At 40.9% G+C, this 21,276-nt stretch overlaps 1 protein-coding gene across 1 annotated transcript in view; it reads left to right on the top strand.

The window, feature by feature from the left end:
- Positions 1-21,276, top strand: part of pnkd (PNKD metallo-beta-lactamase domain containing) — a 55,195-nt gene that overhangs the window by 25,634 nt on the left and 8,285 nt on the right. Inside the window, exons 3-7 of the mRNA XM_059967583.1 lie at positions 6,937-7,049; positions 8,145-8,203; positions 10,234-10,326; positions 14,723-14,886; positions 15,109-15,195. Of these exons, the coding sequence (XP_059823566.1) occupies positions 6,937-7,049; positions 8,145-8,203; positions 10,234-10,326; positions 14,723-14,886; positions 15,109-15,195 (516 nt within the window). The remainder of the gene's footprint in view (positions 1-6,936; positions 7,050-8,144; positions 8,204-10,233; positions 10,327-14,722; positions 14,887-15,108; positions 15,196-21,276) is intronic.

The raw sequence follows: 21,276 nt of genomic DNA, 5'->3' as shown, positions 1-21,276 counted from the left end.
TGGTCGTATGAGTAGCTGGTGCATATTGCAAGTCCTGGTTATGTGACCACTGACACCAGGCAGACAAGCTCTGAAGGGTATTGATAATGGCTGAGGTCACCTGTTTTGTAAAGACACTGCCCAAAAGAAGGCAATGGAAAACCACTTCTGTAGAAAAGTTTGCCAAGAGCAGTCATGGTCAAAGACTATAATCACCCACATCATACAACAGGGCACATATTGATCAAACTAACCTTTCCCTCCCATATAGCTCTCCATTTTCCTGTCATCCATGTACCTATCTGAGTATCTTAAATGTTCCTAATGTATATAGCTCTACCACCACCCTTGGCAGGGTGTTTCACCCACCTACCACTCTGTTAAATGAATAAACAAACTTTCCTTTGGCATCCTTCTGCCTTATTCTTCAATCACTTTAAAATTACCCCCCACCGTATTAGGTATTTCCACCATGGGAAAAAGAATCTTTGGCTATCCACTCTTACCTTGTACACCTCTATCAAGTCACCTCTCAGATTCTGCACAACTATGAGAGATTTTCCTACCACCTGGCCTGGGTATGGTAGAAAGCTGCTGTGAACTTGGTGGGTATGCTGTGTTGGCTCTTGTGGACTACCCACAGTACATCTTTGGGTTATGTTGACTGATAAAACAAATGAAGTGTTTCATGTTCATGTGATAAGTAGGTGTGAGTCCGAATCACCAGAAAGCTGATGGTAGCTTCAAGCAGTTCTGTGCATTGGTGCACAACTGAAGTTGCAGTTCGTCCCTCAGTGCCTCATTGCCAGCTTGGTCTTGTGGCTCAGTTTGTGAATGGGTGTCTGCTCACAGCAAGCAGTGTTTGAGCACCAGTTGGTAGGTCTTTGGAGTTGGGAACAAGTGAAAGTGTGAGTAAGGGGTTAAAATCAACACACAAAAAGATTGGAAATCTGAGGTTTAAAAACATGAACTACTCTGCAGGTCAGGGAGCACCTGTGGGGGGAGGGGTGGGGAGAGAGTGAGTTTTAGGTCAGACTTTCAGTTATTTCCAATAAAAGTTCAAAGTAAATTTCTTATCAAAGTAATAAATAAGGTCTTGTGAACAGCCCCTTCAGCCCACAATTCAATTAGTAAACTGCCTGGAGATGCATTTTCTTGCAGGCATTTAAAGGAAAATTAAGAAACAATACAGTTTATGAAAATTACACAAATAAAGACTGACAAGCAACCAGTGTGCAAAAAAAGACAAATTGTGTAAATAAATATGAGAACATGAGTTGGTTGTCCAGTCCTTGAAAGTGAATCTGTAGACTGAAATCAGTTCAGAGTTGGGGTAAGTGAAGTTATCCATGCTAGTTCAGAAGCCTGATGGTGAGGGGTAATGAATCTTTCTCAGGCTCGTGATGTGGGACCTAAGGCTCCTGTACTTCATTGCCCTTGAATGTTTACTATTTTTGACTTCATAGTCAGAGTGTACAATCAGGCCCTTCAGCTAACTGGTCCATGCTGACCAAGGTGCCTCATCAAAGCTAGTCCCATTTGCTAGCATTTGGCCCATAACACTCCATTTCGCAAGTTCCTGTAAGATTGTCTTTTAAAAGTTGTTATTGTACCTGCCTCAGCCATTTTGTCTGGTAGCTCATTCTATGTACATACAACCTGTTTTTTTTTAAAGAAAATTGCTCCTTGAGCTCTTATTAAATTTCACTCCTCTCACCTAAAACCTGTGTCCTCTAGTTCTAGGGAAAATGACTGACTGTATTCACCCTTTCTATGTCCCTTGTGATTTTATACTCAATCACCCCTCCTATGTTCTAAGGAATAAGTCTTAGCTTGTCCAACTCTCCCCATCAAGTCCTGGCAACGTTCATGTAAATCCTGTCAGTACTCTAACAGACCTTCTGTCTTTGTAGCGGAGGATGAGAGTTGATTTGATATAGATGTACAACATGATACGAAGCATAGATTGAGTGGATAACCAGAGACTTTTTTTTCACTCCATGACTCGGCTAATATGAAAAAAGTTGTAATTTTAAGCTGGTGGGAGGAAAGTATAGAGGGGAATGTCAGAGGTAGACAACGCACAGCAGTGAGTGCATGGAATGCCTTCAGGGATGGTGATAGAGGCGGATTCATTAGAGGCATCGATAGGGATATGGGTGATATAAAGATGAAAGGCTATGTGGGAGGGAAGAGTTAGATTGATCTTGGAGTAGGTAAAATGGTAGGCTCACCATCATGGGCCAAAGGCCCTGCACTCTGCTGTTATGTTCCATGTCAAGCTCCTTGCAACAATGTTTACAAAACAACACTTAAGAAGTGCTTAATTGCAAAGTGCCCTGGGACCTTGTGAAAAGCTAATTAGTATCATTATTTTGTGTAAACAGTGCTTCCTGCTGGCTGACACTTGATACTAGGGAAGTGAATGGTCATGCAATTTGGTAGAAGGAATAACGGCGTAGACTGTTTTCAAAATTGAGAAAATTCAGAAATCGGAGGTGCAAAGAGACTTTGGGAGTCCCTAAAGGTTAACTTCCTGATTAGGAAGGCAAATGCAATTTGCAAACTATTCACTTTGAGAAGATTGGAACATAAAATCAAGGAAGTAATGTTAGGCTTTATAAGGCATTTAGAGCAGTGGTTCCCAACCTTTTTTTGGCCATGCCCCACCTAATCACCTCTAAAATCCTGATGCCCCCTGTGGTGATATATAATTCTTATTATTCAAAAAGTGAACTCCTATTCACCTGGAGGAAGCCTAAAAGACCATTAAATTGGTTTAAACAAGTTTCCAAAGAACATGGCATTCATGAAAGAGAAAAATAAAAGAACCAAAGGACTGTTAAAGTTCTGAGGAAGGAATTGTAAAAAAAAGAACATTAAGTGATATTAAAATAATAATAATAAATAAAACAATGCCGATTCGTTTCTACAGCATACAAAGACAGATACACCGTTTAAAAGAGATGACGCAATGTACACACCTTCTCACCACCAAGAACTGAAAGCTACTGCAAAAAGCAGCATTGGCGTGACTTCGTATGAGTTTCTTACGCGTTTGGACTTGTTCATTCGTTCCTTCCTACATCAGTCAATTCATTAATTTAATTATGAAAGCCATTTGATGGTTGTAATGATGGTGATACACTATATATACAGTACATATGCAATTACACATGTACATACACACAAGTATTATTATGTATGCATACTGTATATACACATATGTATTAACTCGCACACACACTCATACTCACACAGACTTACTAGAAAAAATTCACTGTTAATAACTCATTCTTGAATTGCCCCCCTTAAAAATCAAATTACCCCCCTGTGGGGTGTACGCTCCACGTTGGGAACCACTGATTTAGAGTATTGTGAGCAGGTTTGGGCTTCATGAGGAGGTTCCCAAGAATGATCTCTCATGAAAGTGTCAATGTAAGAGAAGCATTTGATGGTTCTGTGCCTGTACTGATTGGAGTTTAGAAGAATGGGCGGGGGGGGGGGGGGAAATCTCATTGAAACTTAATGAATATTGAAAGAACTAGAAAGAATGGATGTGTTGATGATATCACCTATAGTAGAAGAGTCTAGAACCAGAGGCCATAGCCTCTTCCATTCTTCAGAATAGAAGAATGCCCTGTTAGGATAGATGAAGAGGAATTTCTTTAGCCAGAGGGCTGTGAACCTGTGGAATTCATTTCTACAGATGGCTGTTGAGGCTAAGACATTAGATGAATTTAAAACAGAGATTAATAGGTTCTTGATTAGTAAAGATAGCAAAGGTTACAAAGCGAATGCAGGATGAAATAAATCAGCCATGATGAAATGGTGGAGCAGACTTGATGGACCAAATAGTATAATTCTTCTCTCATGTCTTATAGTCTTGTGCACACTTGTGTGTGAAGGGAAGGCTTAAGTCAGTAATCAAGACCAGCTCTTCTTTGAGCAGCAAGCTTGCAATCAAAGCTTCTCGTGTGTAATACTTACCCCAGTTTGAGTATCTATCTGATTAGATTAAAAATAATTTCTAAATTAAAGCAAAAGTTAATTTACAGAATTAAATGAAATATTAGGGAGAAATGCCAGAAACCCATAGGGGTGCACACAAGGACTGAAATTCAGACTAGACAGAGTCATGACAGAACGTTAACACTAAAACTGTCGTGTAGACCAATAAAAACAAAGAGAAATAGCACTCAAAAACAATTCCCTTCTCTTGCGAAATAGTTAAAGCAAATGGTACTAGAAATCATGGAGGACAAATGACAGCCCGGAGTTAAAATGTTGACGTAGAAAGTACACAAGCAATCCCTCCACTACTGACCACCTCTACAGGGGCCCTGCAACAAGAAAGCAGCGACCATTATCAAGGACCCCCACTATCCAGGCCAAACTCTCTTTTCTCTGCTGCCATTGGGAATGAGGTACAGGAGCCCTGGGTCCCCCACTGCCATGTTCAACCATTAAGCGCTGAACTAGTAAACACAAAGTACACTGCAGATGCTGTGGTCAGATCAAGACGTACAAAAAAGCTGGATGAACTCAGCAGGTCGGGCAGCATCCGTTGAAAGGAGCAGTCAACGTTTCGGGTCGAGACCCTTCGTCGACTAAAGAAGGAGGGGGCAGGGGCCCTATAAAGAAGGTGGGGGGAGGGTGGAAAACCAATCAGAGGAAAGATCAAAGGGTGGGGGAGGAGAAGCAGGGAGGGGATAGGCAGGAGAGGTGAAGAAGGAATGTAAGGGGAAAGCACTATGGGTAGTAGAAGAAGGCAGAGTCATGAGAGATGATAGGCAGCTAGAAGAAGAGACAGAGTGAAGGTGGGATGGGGGAAGGGAGAGGGAGGGAATTACCAGAAGTTGGAGAATTCGATGTTCATACGAAGGGGCTGGAGACTATTGCATCTGGTGCTCCCAGTGCGGTCTCCTCTACATTGGCGAGACCTGACGCAGATTGGGGGACTGCTTCGTCGAGCACCTGCGCTCTGTCTGCCACAATAGACAGGATCTCCCAGTTGCCACTCATTTCAACTCTCCTTCACATTCCCATTCGGATATGTCCCTACATGGCCTCCTCTACTGCTATGATGAGGCCAAACTTAGGTTGGAGGAACAACACCTCATACACCATCTGGGTAGTCTCCAGCTCCTTGGTATGAACATCAAATTTCAAATTCTCCAACTTCTGGTAATTCCCTCCCTCTCCCTTCCCTCATCCCACCTTCACTCTGTCTCCTCTTCTAGCTGGCTATCACCTCTCATGACTCTGCCTTCTTCTACTACCCATAGTGCTTTCCCCTTGCACTCCTTCTTTAGTCCTGACGAAGGGTTTCGACCCGAAACGTTGACTGCTCCTTTCAATGGATGCTGCCCGACCTGCTGAGTTCATCCAGCTTTTTTGTATGTCATGCTCTGAACTAGTGTGGATAGCTTCAGTTACCTCAACACTATGAACTCACTTTCAAGGACTCTACAACTCATATTTTCAGTATTAATATATTTATTTGCAATATTTGTTCAATTTGCAATTTGTTTTTTGCACATTAGTTGCTTTGTCAGTCTTTGTGTGTAGTTTTTCATTGATTCTATTGTATTTTTGTTCTACTGTGAATGCCTGCAAAAAATCTTTGTATGTGGCGACAGTGATAATTAGTAAAATTTACTTTGTACGTTATGTGTGAGCATCATAACTGACAAGAAACAATTATTTTTTTCTCATCTCGTCTTTCTTGAGGAGCTGATTCTGAAAGTAAGAAGGACGAAAATATTGAGATGTTGGCAGTGCGATGATGAATAGACCATTTTATTTCTAATGATGGAGACTTGCACAGTGAAAGACCTGGATTTCAATAGGATGATAGATTTGGGGTATACAAGGTCATAAATACAGATAGGTGATGGAGGTTGCCAGAGGAATGATGTTGTGTTTAGCGGTATGGTTCAATGACCGACAACAAACTTGTAAAAAGGCCAGCAATATTGTGAAGGATCTCACCAACCCTGCTCATGGACTATTTGCTCTACTCCCATAAGGGACAAGGCAATGCAGCACCCACTCCAGGACCACCAACCTCAAAAGCAGTTACTTTTTCCAAGCTGTCAGTCTGACCAACACCACTCTCGAACCCACCCCCACCCTCATTATTTTATCAGTTCCTGTCAGAGTCATCTTGAGTGCAGATACTCCTGTACCTTGAGTCACTGTATGTATATGTATATATCTTGACACTCATCAGTTACTTGTGCATTGTGTTTTAAAGAATTTCTTACTTTTTTTCTGCATTGGATCTGGAGTCACAATCATTTTAACTTTTACACTTGTGTACTAAAGACCAGGAATAAACAACCTTGAATCTTGATGACACTGGGATGACACTTGATAAACTTCCTTACTGGAAAGCATTTGATGGACTAAATGTCCTCATGTTGCAAATGCCGCAATGGTTGTTTGATATTTTAAAAAGTCCCAGTATTATAAGTTATTTATAAGAGTATTTAGACCATAGGACATAAGAGTATAATTAGGCTGTATTTTTTCGGCTCATCAAGTCGTGTCCACCATTCCATCATGGCTGATTTATTATTCCCCTCAACCCTGTTCTCTTGTCTTCTATATGTAAAATGACTTGGCCTCTACTGCCATCTATGGCAATGAATTCCATAGATTCACTATCCTCTGACTAAAGAAATTCCTCCTCATCTCTGTTCTAAAGGGACACCCATCTATTCTGAGGTTGTACCCTCTGGTCCTGGACTCCTCCATGAAAGAAAATATCCTCTCCTCATCCACTCTATCATGACCTTTCAATATTCAATAGGTTTCAGTGAGAACCCCTCTCATTCTTTAAACTTGTGTTTATTTTTTGGGTGGAAAGGTTGCATGGAGATGGGATGGTGTCTATCCAGTCCTTCACTATTTGTACTCTTCTAACTTCATCCTTGTATCTTAAAATTTCAGGTGTGAAAATTCTTCCAGTCCCAATACTGTCAGACAACTACAGCTACCTAATTATAGATGTGGCTTCAAACCTGGCTGTAGCCATTGATCCTGCTGATCCAGAAATTATTCAGGTAAGCTCCTGTTTATATGGGTGTTCTCTTATTATAGTCTACCCAAGAGATGAAGTGCCTCGTGATCCAGATGCAGAGTCCCTCAACCTGAACTGTTAACAGTCTATCCTCACCTGCCAGCCCCACAGATCTTGCCAGACAAGCTGAGTTCTTTCAGCTTCTTGTTTGAAGCTTCAGGTTTCAGCATCTGCAGACACTTCAATAAAAACATAAGGTATAAGAGCAGAATTATGCCATTTGGCCCATTGAGTCTTCTGCACCATTTCATCAATGACAGCCCCTCCTCATTTTCTTGAATTCTAGGGAGCACAGGGCCAGAGCCATTAGCTGGTCCCCATATGTTAACACTTTAATTCTCGGTATCCATCTTGTGAACCACCTCTGAACCCTTTCCAATATCAGCACAGCCTCTCTTAGATAAGAGGCCCAAAACTGTTCATAATATTCTGTGAGGCTTTACCAGTGTCTTATAAAGCCTCAGCATTACACCCTTGCTTTTATATTCTAATCCTCTTGAAATGAATGCTAACATTACATTTGCCTTCCTCACCACTGACTCTACCTGCAACTAACCTTTAGGGAATCCTGCACAAAGACTCCCAGGTCCCTTTGCACATCAAAATTTTGAATTTTCTTTCAGTTTAGAAAATCGTCTATGCTTTTATTTCTTCTACCAAAATGCATGACCATACACGTCCTGATACTGTGTTCTATCTGCCACTTCTCTGCCCATTCTCCTAGTCTGTTTAAGTCCCTCCACCTATCTTTGTATCATCTGCAAACTTGACCACAAAGTCATCAATTCAATCATCCAAATCATTGACGTAACATACAAAGATGACACACAAACAAAACATTTTCACTGTACTCAGTGCATGTGATGATAAAAAAAAAATCAATATCAATTAGCAAACTATACTGTCCTTGCCCAGAGAATGTTTGATGGATTGGTGGAAAGGGAATTTTACTCAAGCTGTCTTTTGTTGTACCTTCCTGAAATGCAAATGTTACTTTATTTAATGCTAATCCTGGGTGTGAAATGAGTTACATTCAGTCCAAAATTTCAGACTTTTTTTGTTCATAAATGTTTTTCAGGCATGCCTTGAGGAAGAGGGTGCCACTTTAGAAGCAATTCTCACAACGCACAAGCATTGGTGAGTTGTAAGCTGCTTGTTCTTCTTTTAAACATAGAACAGTATAGGCCCTTCAGCCCGTGATATTTTGCTGACCTTTTAATCTACTTTAAGATCAATCAAACCCTTCCCTCCTCTTTAGCTTTCCATTTTTCTATCATCCTCTATAAGAGTCTATTAAATGTCCCTAATGTTTCTGCCCCTAACACCACCCTTGGCAGTATGTTCCATGCACTCACCACTTTCTTTATAAATGTCTCCTTCTGACATCCCCTACCCCCCCCCCCCATACATTCCTCTAATCATTTTAAGATTATGTCTTCATGTATTAGCCATTTCTGTCCTGGGAAAAGTCCCTGGCTATCCACTTGATCTATGCCTCTTACTTTATATACACCTTTACAAGTCACCTTCCATCTTCCTTTGCTCAAAAAGTAAAGCTGTAGCTTGTTCAACCTGTCCTCGTAAGACATGCTGCCCAATTCGGACAGCATCCTGGTAAATTGCCTCAGTGTCTTTTAAAGCCTCTACAACCTGCCTTTAATGAGGTGACCAAATCTGAACACAATACTCCAAGTGTAATTAATCAGTTTTATTGTGCCGTGGCATTGTGTATAGCCTGTTGAACTCAGTCGCTGACTAATGAAGGCCAATACACCATATACCTTCTTAACCACCATGTCAACGAGCATGGCAACTTTGAGGTGGGTCTGTGGATGTGGATCCCTCTGCTTCTCCACACTGCTAAGAATCCTGCCATTAATCCTGTATTTTGCCTTCAAATTCAACGATACAAAGTGAAAGCGTTGAGTTTTAATTTTACTGATTTTTTTTTATTCCCCCCCTCATCCTGTGCTAAAGGCAACAAGTTACTGATGGGCTGTTCAAACTATAGAAAGTTTGTTAGATGTGTCTGTGTTGATAAGAACGTGTTAATATTTCCACTGAGGGGGAGTTGCTACATAATTATCAGTGCTTGCATGAGACATAGGAGCAGAATTAAATCTTGTGCACATTGAATCTGCTCAGCCATTCCATCAGCTGATTTATTATCCCTCTCAACTCCCATTCTCTTGCTTTCTTCCCAAAACCTTTGACGTCCTTACCCATCAATATCCGTTTTAAATATACCTAATGGCTTGGACGCCACAGCTGTCTGTGGCAATGTATCGCACAGATTTACCATTCTCTGGCTACAGGAATTCCTTCTCATCTCTGCTCTAATGGGATGTTCTTTCTGTTCTGAGGCTGTGCCTTATGGTCCTGGGCTTCTCCACCCACTATAAGAAATAGCCTCTCCACATCCACTCTATCTAAATCTTTCAATATTTGATAGGCTTCAATTAAGTTTCCCCCCTGCCCCCCCCAGTCTAAATTCCAGCGAGCGCAAGCCCAGGGGCATCAAACACTCATATGTTAACCCTTTCATTCCTGGAGTCATCCTCATGAACCTCTTCTGGACCCTCTCCAGTGGTAGCACACTCCCCTTCCTCCACTCCCCATGTTAGCTGTGGAGCATAATTGTTGTATTCACTTCTAATTCAATGTATTTTGGGTAATTAATGCAGTTTTAGTTTTCAAATAAATTGTGGATGATTACAAACAATTGCTGTGTGGATTAGTTTGCACTAATTTTAGACGATACATTTTTCTATTGGATAAAGTAAATCTGCTGTCCTTTGTAAATTAACATGAGTGAGAATTATTACTTAGAAACCTACAGCACAGCATAGGCTTCTTGGTCCACAATGATGTGATGACATTTTAACATTCAATCTAACTGTCCCTCCCACATAGCCTTCCATTGTTCTTCCATCCCTGAGCTTATCAAAGAATCTCTTAAATGTCCCTAATATATTTGCCTATTCCAACTCCCCTGGCAGTGTTTTCCACGCATCCACCACTCTATATGAAAAGAAATCTCTCATGCCCCACTACTTTACACCAATCACCTTAAATTTATGTCCCCTCACGTTGGCCATTTCCATCCAGGGGAATTCTCTTTTAGTTATTTTTCTTTGTTTTTCCTTTTCTATTTTAATAATTTGCAGGGATCATAGTGGTGGAAATAAGGTACTGAAGAAAATCCACAAAACTTGCCGAATTTACGGTTCCTCCAGAGATAACATTCCTTCTCTAACAGAGTAAGTATCTCACAAGACTGAGAATGGGCACTCTTGTGCAGTGCGGGGGAAGTTACTGTTGTTGGGTTCTGTTGTTTTCTTTTTATCCAAGGTTCTTTCAGAAGGAAGGAGGCACAAAATTTGTTGCTTCACAATCATTTAAGCATTAATAGAACAGGGACAGTGGAAAGCAGACAGAGAGAGTGGTCTGTTAAGTAAAGGGAGATGGAAACAAAAATATGGCATTGCTGCACACAGCTCTTTTATATTACATAGATGAGAAAAATTCCATTCAAATTTGCAGATAAGAGTCAGCTAATCAGAAAGCCACTAGTCAAATAATGTGGTACCAAAGAAGCCTCCAGAGCTTTCCAGAATCATACAAACGTAACCACTAGGGTACATACTGTAACTACTAAACACTAAACAGCAGGTGTTAATTGTTAAACTGCAAAGAAAATAACAAACAGTCAGATCCAATGCTATATCGGTGTTGATTGAGATTCTTTTCAACCGTGTACTGAGCTGCACGTCCCATACATCCCACCAACTTCTGGGTTGATAGCTATTCTACATTACAATGTCTCTAGAATTAGCATTCCCTCTAGTCAGGCTTCTTGGGTAAGCTACAATGATGACAGGACAGAACCTGCCCAGGTATGTTCTCTTCAGAGCAGGCAGTGGGTCAGGCAGCAGCTGTGGAAAAAGGGAACTGAATTAACGTTTCAGAATTGGGAAGGAAAAATGAGTTGGTGTTAAGTTGCATGAATGTGGGGAAATTCAGATAGAACAAATGGAATATCTGTGAAAGACCATAAGACATGAGAGCCAGATTAGGCCACTTGGCCAATTGGGTCAGCTCCATTGTTCATCATGGCTGATTTATTATCCCTCTCAACTTCATTTTCCTGCCTTTTACCAATTACTTTTGACATCCTTGCTAATCAAGAACCTATTAACCTCTGCTTTAAATATACTCAATGACTTGGCCTCCACAACTATCCTTGGCAATGAACTCCACTGATTCACCACCCTTTGGCTAAAGAAATTCTTTATCTCTGTTCAAAGAATATCCTTGTATTCTCAGACTATGCACTCTTGTCCTACACTTCCCCACTATAAGAAATATATACTGCCCAGGGAAGGAGTAGAGACTACTTCATTAAATATATTTGAAATACATAGATAGATTTTTGTATAGTAGGGGAATTAAAGGTTATGGGGAAATGGCAGGTAGGTGGAGCTGAGTCCATGGCCAGATCATCCATAACTTTATTGAACAGCGGAACAGGCTTAATGGGCCAGGTGGCTGACTCCTGCTCCTGTTTTTATGTTTTTGTGATGGAATCTGATAGGAGAGGACAGTGAAATAAAGAAGAGGTGGTGGGGAGGATCATGTGGGTGATGGATAGATGGAGAGGCCATTCCCACTTTACTCCCCCTCTCATTTGCCTATCGCTGCCCCCTTGCCTGGTTCCATCTATCACCTGCCAGGTTTTACTCACCCCACCCATCTTTTTATACTGGCTTTCTCCCCTCTTTCCATTCCTGTTTTAAGAGTCCTGACCCAAAAATATTGACTATACTCCTTATGGATGCTACCTGATCTGAGTTCCTTCAGCATTTTGTGTTGCTTCAGATTTCCAGCACCTGCAGAACCTCTTGTGCTTCCTTTTATATAGCTTTAATGTGTTCTAGCTCCTTTTGTCTATCTATATAGATCAGTGTTGTTCCAGATTTAATAAAATATTTTTAGTTCCATTTTAATGACGTATGTATGTGCCTCCCAACCCCCACAAAAGTCTTGTTGGTCTTCCAATGCTTAATGGCTTTTTATCATTTAGTAAATACCATTTTGGAAATTTAGATCCAAAGTGAGCAATGTCACATTTGCCAACACTTGAAATCCAATTGCTACATATCTGCTTAATCACTTAATCTGTTCTTTGTAATTTATTGCTCCCATTTACATTGTCTGTAGCCTCCTGTACCCTTATATTATCAGGAAACTTGGCTACATAGCTTCCTATCATAAATCCATAAGACAAAGGAGCAGAATTAGGCTACTTGGTCTACTGAGTCTGCTCCACCATTCCATCATGGCTAATTTATTATACCTCTCGAACCTGCTTTCCTACCTTCTCCCATTAAACTTTGACACCTTGACTAATCAAGTACATATTAACCTTCGCTTTAAATTCATGGAATGACTTAACCGCCACAGCTGTTTGTGGTGATGAATTCCACAGATTCACCATCCACTGGCTAAAAACATTCCTCCTTCCCACTAAGGGAAACATTGTCTCCATATTCACTTTCTCTAAGTCTTTCCATGTTCTGTAATGTCCATTAGCATTTTCCTCACTACTACTCAATTTAACTAAAAGCTGTCAATTCCATAAACACAAGAGATTCTCCAGATTCTGGAAATCCAGAGGAAGAACACAAAATGCTGCAGGAACTCAACAGTCAGGCAGCATCAATGGAGGGGAATAAACAATCATTTCCAGCTGAGACCCTTCAGCTGGGAAAAAAAGGGGACAGAAGCCAGAATAAGGAGGTGTGGGAAGGGGGAGGATTACAGGCTGGCAGATGATGGTTGAGACCATGTGAGGAGGAAGATGGCTGGGCAATGGACAGGGAATGAAGTTTTGAAGCTGGGACATGTTAGGTGGAAGAGGTAAAGGCCAGGAGAAGAAGAAATCTGTTTGGAAAAGATAGTGGACCATGGGAGAAAGGGAAGGAGGAAGGGCATCAAAGAGGTGACAGAGAAGAGGTAACAGTGGGAGCCAGAATGTGGAATGGAGAAAGAGAGAATGGGGAGGAGGAGTAATTACTAGAATTTAGAGAAATTGATGTTCATGCTATCAGGTTAGGGGCTACCTAGACAGATTATGAGGTGTTGCTCCCTCAACTTGAGTTTGGCTTCATTGTGGCAATAGAGGAGGCAGTGCACAGACTTTGAGGAACCTCTTTGTGTATAGTTTTTCCTTTAAATTTCTGCATTGAAATAAATGTCAGGGGTACGTGATAACATATACTAACTTTGATCATTTTACTTTGTGTTTAAAAAGGAGACTGTTAGATTCTTGATTAGTCAAGGCATCAAAGTTACAGGGTGAAGGCAGTAGAATGGGATTGAGAGGGATAATAAATTGGCCAAAATGTGATCACGGAATAGTATCATAGGCCAAATGACCTATTTCTGCTCCTTTGTCTTGTGGTCTACACTGGAGATGTTTCAATTGGAACGTAAAGAATAAACTCATATAAGATGCACAAACAACTCAGTAGATTGAGCAGCTTCTACTGAGGACAATACTTAGTTGATGTTTCAGGTCAAGATCCTTCATCTGATACAGTTTTAATTGAGCCCCAGCTTGGGCAACTTTTCCGAGAGAGTTTCTGTATACTACTTGCTCTGATGAAGGGACTTTGACGTGAAACATTAACTGCCTGACTTGCTGTGTATTTCTAGCACTTCTGTTTATATTTCAGATGTTTAAATCATTGAACACTGCAGCTCAGGGCAGGTCCTTTGGCCCACAATGTTGTGCTAACCTTTTAATCTACTCTTAAGATCAATCTAATTCTTCCTTCCCATGTAGCTCTCCATTTTTCAATTGTCCAAGAGCCTATTTAGAAGTTTTTGAAGTACCCCTAAAATATCAACCTCTACCACCATCCTGGTTGTATGTTTAACAGACTCACCTCTCTGTTTCTGAAAAAACATGACAACTTGCCTCTGACAAGTCCCCTATACTTTCTTCCCATCACCTTAAAATTGTGTCCCTTGTGTTAACCATTTCCACTCTGGGAAAGTGTTTTCTACAGCAAACATGAGGAAATCTGCGGATGCTGGAAATTCAAACAACACACACAAAATGCTGGTGGAACACCAGCAGGCCAGGCAGCATCTATAAGGAGAAGCACTGTCGATGTTTCGGGCCGAGACCCTTCGTCAGGACTGGCGAAGGGTTTTGGCCCAAAACGTCGACAGTGCTTCTTATAGATGCTGCCTGGCCTGCTGTGTTCCACCAGCATTTTGAAAGTGTTTTCTAGAGTTCTTTGGAGTTGTCTCTCATCCTCCTTTGTTCCACAGAGAAAAGTCCCAGCTCACTTAACCTATGCTCATGAGACATGCTCTGTAATCCAGGCAGCATCCTCTGCATTCTCTCTAAAGCTTCCACATCCTTCTTTCCTATAAGGAGGTGATCAGAAATGTCATCTTATGTTTATATCCCCCTGAACAGCTTGAATTTGAAGCTTAAGACATCCTGTTACAGATCCTTGCCTCTCTCCCCAATTCATATTGAAACAATTAGAGAGGATTTTCCTTCTGATGGTAATGCTAAGGGTACAAATTGAGTGCCATGGTCTATGAATGCTTGATACATTTCTTCCTCTTGCTCCTCAGCCCCATTCTGGACAAGCAGACAATAGAGGTGGGTAATCTGCGGTTTCAGGCTCTCTTCACACCGGGACATACAGTGGGTCATATGATCTACGTCTTGGATGGGGAACCTCACAACAGTCCTGATTGCCTCTTCTCTGGAGACTTGGTGTTCTTGTCCGGATGTGGTAAGTACCTTCCAGGAGATGCTGCTCCTGTATTTAATATTTAGTAATATCTAATAAAGAGTGGCACGGTAGTTAGTGCAATGCAGTACAATGCCAGCGCTCGACGTCAGCCTTGTATGAAGGGAATTCATGCTTACCATTGAGACCTGACTAGGTGTTTGTAGATGTACCACATTCTCTGTGACTACTGATGACTTATTCCTGTGTCGTGTTTTTCTTTAGGTCGAATTTTTGAAGGGAGCTCCTCGCTGATGCTATCATCACTCGATGTTGTAAGCTCCCTAAGAGATGAGACATTGCTGTGGCCAGGTAAATGGAGCCAAAAGTGTGAGCATGTTCCTGAATAAACTGTGGAGATTTTCTGAGGTTCTTTTCTCCCTTTCTGTTTACCCGTTGCCAACTGGTCATGAGTTTGACCAGCTCAGCTTCACTAGTATTTTAAATTTCAAATCCTATAATAGTGATAATAACCTAGTTTGGATTCTAATTGTGTGGTGGAAGGTTCAAATTTGGATTAGCTTATTGTCATATACAATGAAATTCCTAGCTGGTGTGAGGTTTCCAGAGTAGACAGTGTACATGGTGGTAATAATAATGTGATGATGCATATAAAACTGCAGGGTGGTGCAGGTCAGAATGCTAAAGTGATAATGGAATGACTGAGAGAGGTCATGTTAAGAGTTTGAGATTGTGGCAACACAAGGAAAGAAGTGATCGGTTCAGAAGTCTGATGTCAGTGACCATGAGCTGTAGAAGCAGAATTAGGGCATTCGTCCCACTGAGTGACAGCTGAGTTTTATTTTCCAGTGTTGGGCTGAAAGGCCAGAGTCCAGATAAAGGGTCTTGGCTTGAAACGTCAATTCTTTATTCCCCTCCGTAGATGCTGCCTGACCTGCTGAGTTCTTCCAGTATTTGTGTGTGTTAGCTTGGATTTCTAGCATCTGCAGATTCTCTAGTGTTTGTGCCTTGTTTAGATACTCTATTATTCAACTTATTTCAATTGAGGAAGATGTTCTTAAATCTTGGCGTTCACAGAAGGTCACCATGCCCATACAAGACATGTTAATAGAATAAAATGTTCCCCTCCGCTGCAGAGGAGGGGCTGAACCACTCAGCTTGACAGCTAGGGAACCAAGTGCGACACAATTTTGGGAATATACTCACTGCAACTTGTAAGTACACCCAGTGGCTACTTTATTAGTCACACCTGTTTACCTCATTAATGTAATATCTAATCATGTGACAGCAATTCGATGTATAAAAGCATGCAGATATGATCAAGCCGTTTAGTTGTTGTTTGGACCAAATATCAGAATAGGGAAGAAATGTGATGTAAGTGACTTTGACTATGGAATGATTGTTGGTCCCAGGTGAGGTGTTTGAGTATCTCAGAAACTGCTGATCTCCTAGAATTTTCATGCACGACATTCACTAGATTTTACAAAGAATAGTGTGGAAGAACACGAAAGTGTCCAGTGAGCAGCAGTTCTGTGGGTGAAAATGCTTGTTAATGAGTGGGGTTAGAGGAGAATGGCTAGACCAGTTCAAGCTAACAGGAAGGCAGCTGCAACTCAAATACAGCATGTTAAAACAGTGATGTGCAGAAGAGCATCTCTGAATGTACAAAAAGTCAAACCTTGAAGTGGATGGTGTATAGCAGCAGAAGAGCACTAACATTCACTCAATAGCCATTTTATTAGGTATAAGAGGTACATCCTCAACAATGTCCTGGATTAAAACTGTTTGTTAATGAACACCAAAATAAAAACAAAAAATGTTGGTAACAGTTTGCAGATCAGGTGAATGCTGTGGATGTAAGTTACCTAAAGATAGGACCAGAAAATGTGAAATCATATTTTCTAAAGGGCATTAGTGAACTGGATTTTTAAGCATCTGAAGCATTTCACTGCCTGACCTGTTAGGTTTTTGATGCATTTGTAGTTATTTATCATTGCAGAATCTGTATAGTTTTTAGTTTTCCATTTACAGTTAATGGGATTACAAAGCAGTACAACACGTTTAGAGGTCCTTCACTCTAACTTGTCCATGGTGAAGACTGCATACCCAGCTAAGTCCAAATTCCTGCATTTGGCCCATATTCCTACACATTCCATGTACCCGTCCAAGTACTTCTTGAATGAAGCTAAAGTACCTGCCTCAATTATTTCCTCTGGCATCTCATTCCATATACTCACCATCCTCTACGTGAGAAAGTTGCCCCTCAGGTCCCTTTTAAATCTTTTCCCTCTCACCCTAAATCCATGCCCCAGGTTTGGACTTTACTATCTGGAGAAATGTTCAGTTAATGGATACTGCCAGGCCTGCTGACAGTTTGAAGTACTTTGCGGTTATGCTTCTGATATCCTGCATCTACAGTTTTTCAATCTTGTTTTTAATTTATTCACAGATCTGAACATTCCTTGGCAAATTTAGCATCTATTGCTCATTACATGCCCCAAGTGACTTGGGGTTTTTTTTTAAGAGTCAAACTACATTCCTAAGACGATTTAGGAATGTATCTTTATCTATTCATATAGGATAAAGATGGGAAATTGTGTTCCTTCATGGTCATTGGTAAAGCCAATGGTTTTCACCGTCCCACTGGCTTAATTCTCACTTTTACTGACATCTTTATTTTGGCTTATTAAGTTCTTCATTTTGCTGTGATAGGATTTGAACTTCATAGCCTGTTACTGGTCCAGGGACATAGACAGGAGATCAATATACCAAATTAACTTTAACCTCAAAAAGAGCCAACTTTAGAACACACAGAGTATTGGTTATTTTCATATGCACAGGTACATGTATGCAAATGTGCAATGGAAGTTTTTTGCAGCAGCCTAACAGGCAAATAGCATCAGATATGCAGCATTCACAAAAAAATACATTAAACACAATTAGACACAATTTTTAAAGATTAGCTTTATTTGTCACACGTACATCAAAACATGCAGTGAAATGTGTCATTTGGCTCACTGCCTTCCAGATTTTGATAAGTGAAACTACACCGTACATACAATATTTCTACTTTATATAGGCTGTATATTTATCATATAATTCCTGCTTTTACTATATGTTAGTGTTATTTTTGGTTTTATGTGTTATTTGGTAGGTTATTTTTTGGGTCCGGGAACGCTCAAAAATTTTCCTTATATAAATTAATGGTAATTGCTTCTTTGTTTTATGACATTTCGGCTTACAAACTGGTTTCATAGGAACGCTGTACCTTTGGATTGCGGGGAAACCTGTACCCTGTTGGCATTTTCCCCCTAGGAAATATTCTCAGGATCATCAGCTTGTTTTAGTGAAGAGGCTTGATTTCCTGAGAGTGATGCCATGTGTAGCTCAGCTCCTGGTAGGGTCTCTCATGGCAGTAGGATTAAAGACAGAGTGAAACAACCAAGACCTCAATGGTGGGGCTGGTGGAAGATGATGGCACATCAAAATGGCATTGAAGGAGGAGGAAGGCTGCAGCAGAGAAGGGTCAGTCCCTAGTCACCTTGCATTCCATGCCACTGGTTCCTGCCCCGATCTGTCAAGGACCGTGCTTTGGCTGCCCATGCATCAATCTTCCCCATGTTAAGCAATTATGGACTGATGTTCTCTATTAAGAGAATCCACCCTAAATATATGGATCCCAGATTGGCCTTTGCAGGCAGTAAATGGACCAGTAGACAGCAATGTTCCCTCTAAGGTGTGAGCATGTACATCTTTTGTTACTAGCACACAAAGAAATTTAAACTGCACACAAAAGGTTGTCACCCTCTACCTTGTAGGCATGTTAAGTATATTTCATGATTATACACAATCACATTTTCTTTTCTGGTTTCTGATGCGGACAGTGTTGACAACATGGAGTTTGAGATGATTGTCTTCAGATTTTAGAACTTGCTTATTTATACTGTTTTTATTGAAGAAATTATTGATTCACTATGCCCAAAGAAGTAAAGGGCGTGAAGCACTAAAGAACTGCTAATTAATTTAAAGATTATTATCCTTAGAATAGTTTCAGGTTTACTTCCACTTAAATTCAGTGCGTACATGTTAATGTAATTGGGCAAAATATTGCACAGCACAAGATTTGTGCACACTGGTCATTACAAATTAGAGGGAGCATTGGTGGACTACCCATTGGGACAACATCATACTTGACTCTAGTAATCACATTGCTATATTACTTCATGTACCTATTGTCAGATCCAGTGAAATCCACCTGTACAACTTCTCTCCCACGTGCTGGAAAGTGAGTTCACTGTGGCATCGTAGCTCTTACACTTAAGCTCAGCCAGCCACAATCAGGTTTCTGCTTCTATTTTCAGGCATACTGACTCAAATACTGGTGCTTAGACCAAATTTGGAATATGGGCTCTTTGTCTAGAAAGGATGCACTGGCATTGTAGAGGTCCAAAGGAGGTCTACAAGAATGATCCTGGGAACGAAGGGATTAATGTGTGAGGAGCATTTGATGGCTTGTGGCTGTACTCACAAGAGTTTAGAAGAATGGGGGGGGGGGGTGGAATCTCATTGAAACTTACTGAATATTGAAAGGCCTAGATAGAGGATGTTTCTTATGAGTCTAGCACAAACTCAACATACAATGATATCCCTTTAGGACAGAGATGAGGAGGAATTTATTTAGCTAGAGGGTAGTGAATCTATGGAATCCATTGCCACAGATGGCTGTGGAGGCCAAATCATCGGGTATATTAAGGCAGAGGTTGATAAGTTCTTGATAAGAGGTCAAAGATATTGGGGAGATGGCAGGAGATTGGGGTTGAGAGAGGAAAATAAATCAGCTATGGTGGAATGGTGGTGCAGTCTTAATGGGCAAAATGATGTAATTCTGTTCCCACATCGTGGTCTTATGGTGTTTTTTATTGATTGCTAACTTAAGGAAGGAACCATGGAACATTACAGCACAGAAACAGGCCTTTTGACCCTTCTTGCCTGTGCTGAACCATTTTTCTGCCTAGTCCCACTGACCTGCACCTGGACCATATCCCTCCAAACACCTTTTATCCATGTACCTGTCCAAGTTTTTCTTAAATATTAAAAGTGAGCCTGCATTTACCACTTCATCTGGCAGCTCATTCCACACTCCCACCACTCTCTGTGTGACATGTTCCCTTTCAACTTTTCTCCCTTCACCCTTAACTTATGTCCTCTGGTTTTTTTCTCCCCTAGCCTCAGTGGAAAAAGCCTGCTTGTATTCACTCTATCTATACCCACCATAATTTTATATACCTCTATCAAATCACCTCATTCTTTTATGCTGCAGGGAATAAAGTTCTAACCTATTCAACCTTTCTCTGTAACTCAGTTTCTCAAGTCCCGGCAACATCCTTGTAAACCTTCTCGGCACTCTTTCAACCTTATTAATATCCTTCCTGTAATTTGATGACCAAAACTGCACACAATACTCCAAATTTGGCCTCACCAGTGCCTTATACAACCTCACCATAACATTCCAACTCCTTATACACAATACTTCGATTTATAAAGGCCAATGTACCAAAGCTCTCTTTACTACCCATCTACCTGTGATGCCACTTTAAGGGAATTTTGTATCTGTATTCCCAGATCCCTCCCAGGGTACTCCTCAATGCCCTACTATTTACCTTGTACGTTCTACCTTAGTTTGTCCTTCCAAAGTGCAATACCTCAGACTTGTCTATATTAAACTCTATCTGCCGTTTTTCAGCCCATTTTTCCATTTTTCCATTTCCCATTTTTCCAGCTGGTCCAAATCCCTCTGCAAGCTTTGAAAACCTTTCTCACTGTCCACTACACCTCCTATCTTTGTATCATCAGCAAATTTGCTGATCTAATTTACCACATTATCATCCAGATCATTGATATAGATGACAAATAACAATGGACCCAGCACTGATCCCTGTGGCACACCACTAGTCACAGGCCTCCACTCAGAGAAGCAAATCTCCACTACCACTCTCTGGCTTCTCCCATGGAGCCAATGTCTAATCCAATTTACTACCTCTCCATGTATACATAGCGACTGAATCGTTCTAACTAACCTCCCATGTGGGACCTTGTCAAAAGCCTTACATCCATGTAGACAACATCCACTGCCTTCCCTTCATCCACTTCCCTTGTAACCTCCTCAAAAAACTCTAATAGATTTATTAAACATGACCTACCACGCGCAAAGCCGTGTTGACTCTCCCTAATAAGTCTCTGTCTATCCAAATACTTGTAGATCCTATCATCTTAGGACTCCTTCCAATAATTTACCTACTACCCACGTCAAATTTACTGGCCTATAATTTCCTGGATTACTTTTAGAGCCTTTTTTAAACAACATGAGCTATCCTCCAGCATCTCACCTGTAGGTGCCGACATTTTAAATATTGCTGCCAGGGCCCCTGCAAT

Source organism: Hypanus sabinus, chromosome 4 (genome assembly GCF_030144855.1).
Source record: "Hypanus sabinus isolate sHypSab1 chromosome 4, sHypSab1.hap1, whole genome shotgun sequence".
NCBI lineage: Eukaryota > Metazoa > Chordata > Chondrichthyes > Myliobatiformes > Dasyatidae > Hypanus > Hypanus sabinus.
The sequence above is the reverse complement of the archived record's forward strand: the minus strand, read 5'-3'. Positions and strand labels throughout refer to the sequence as shown.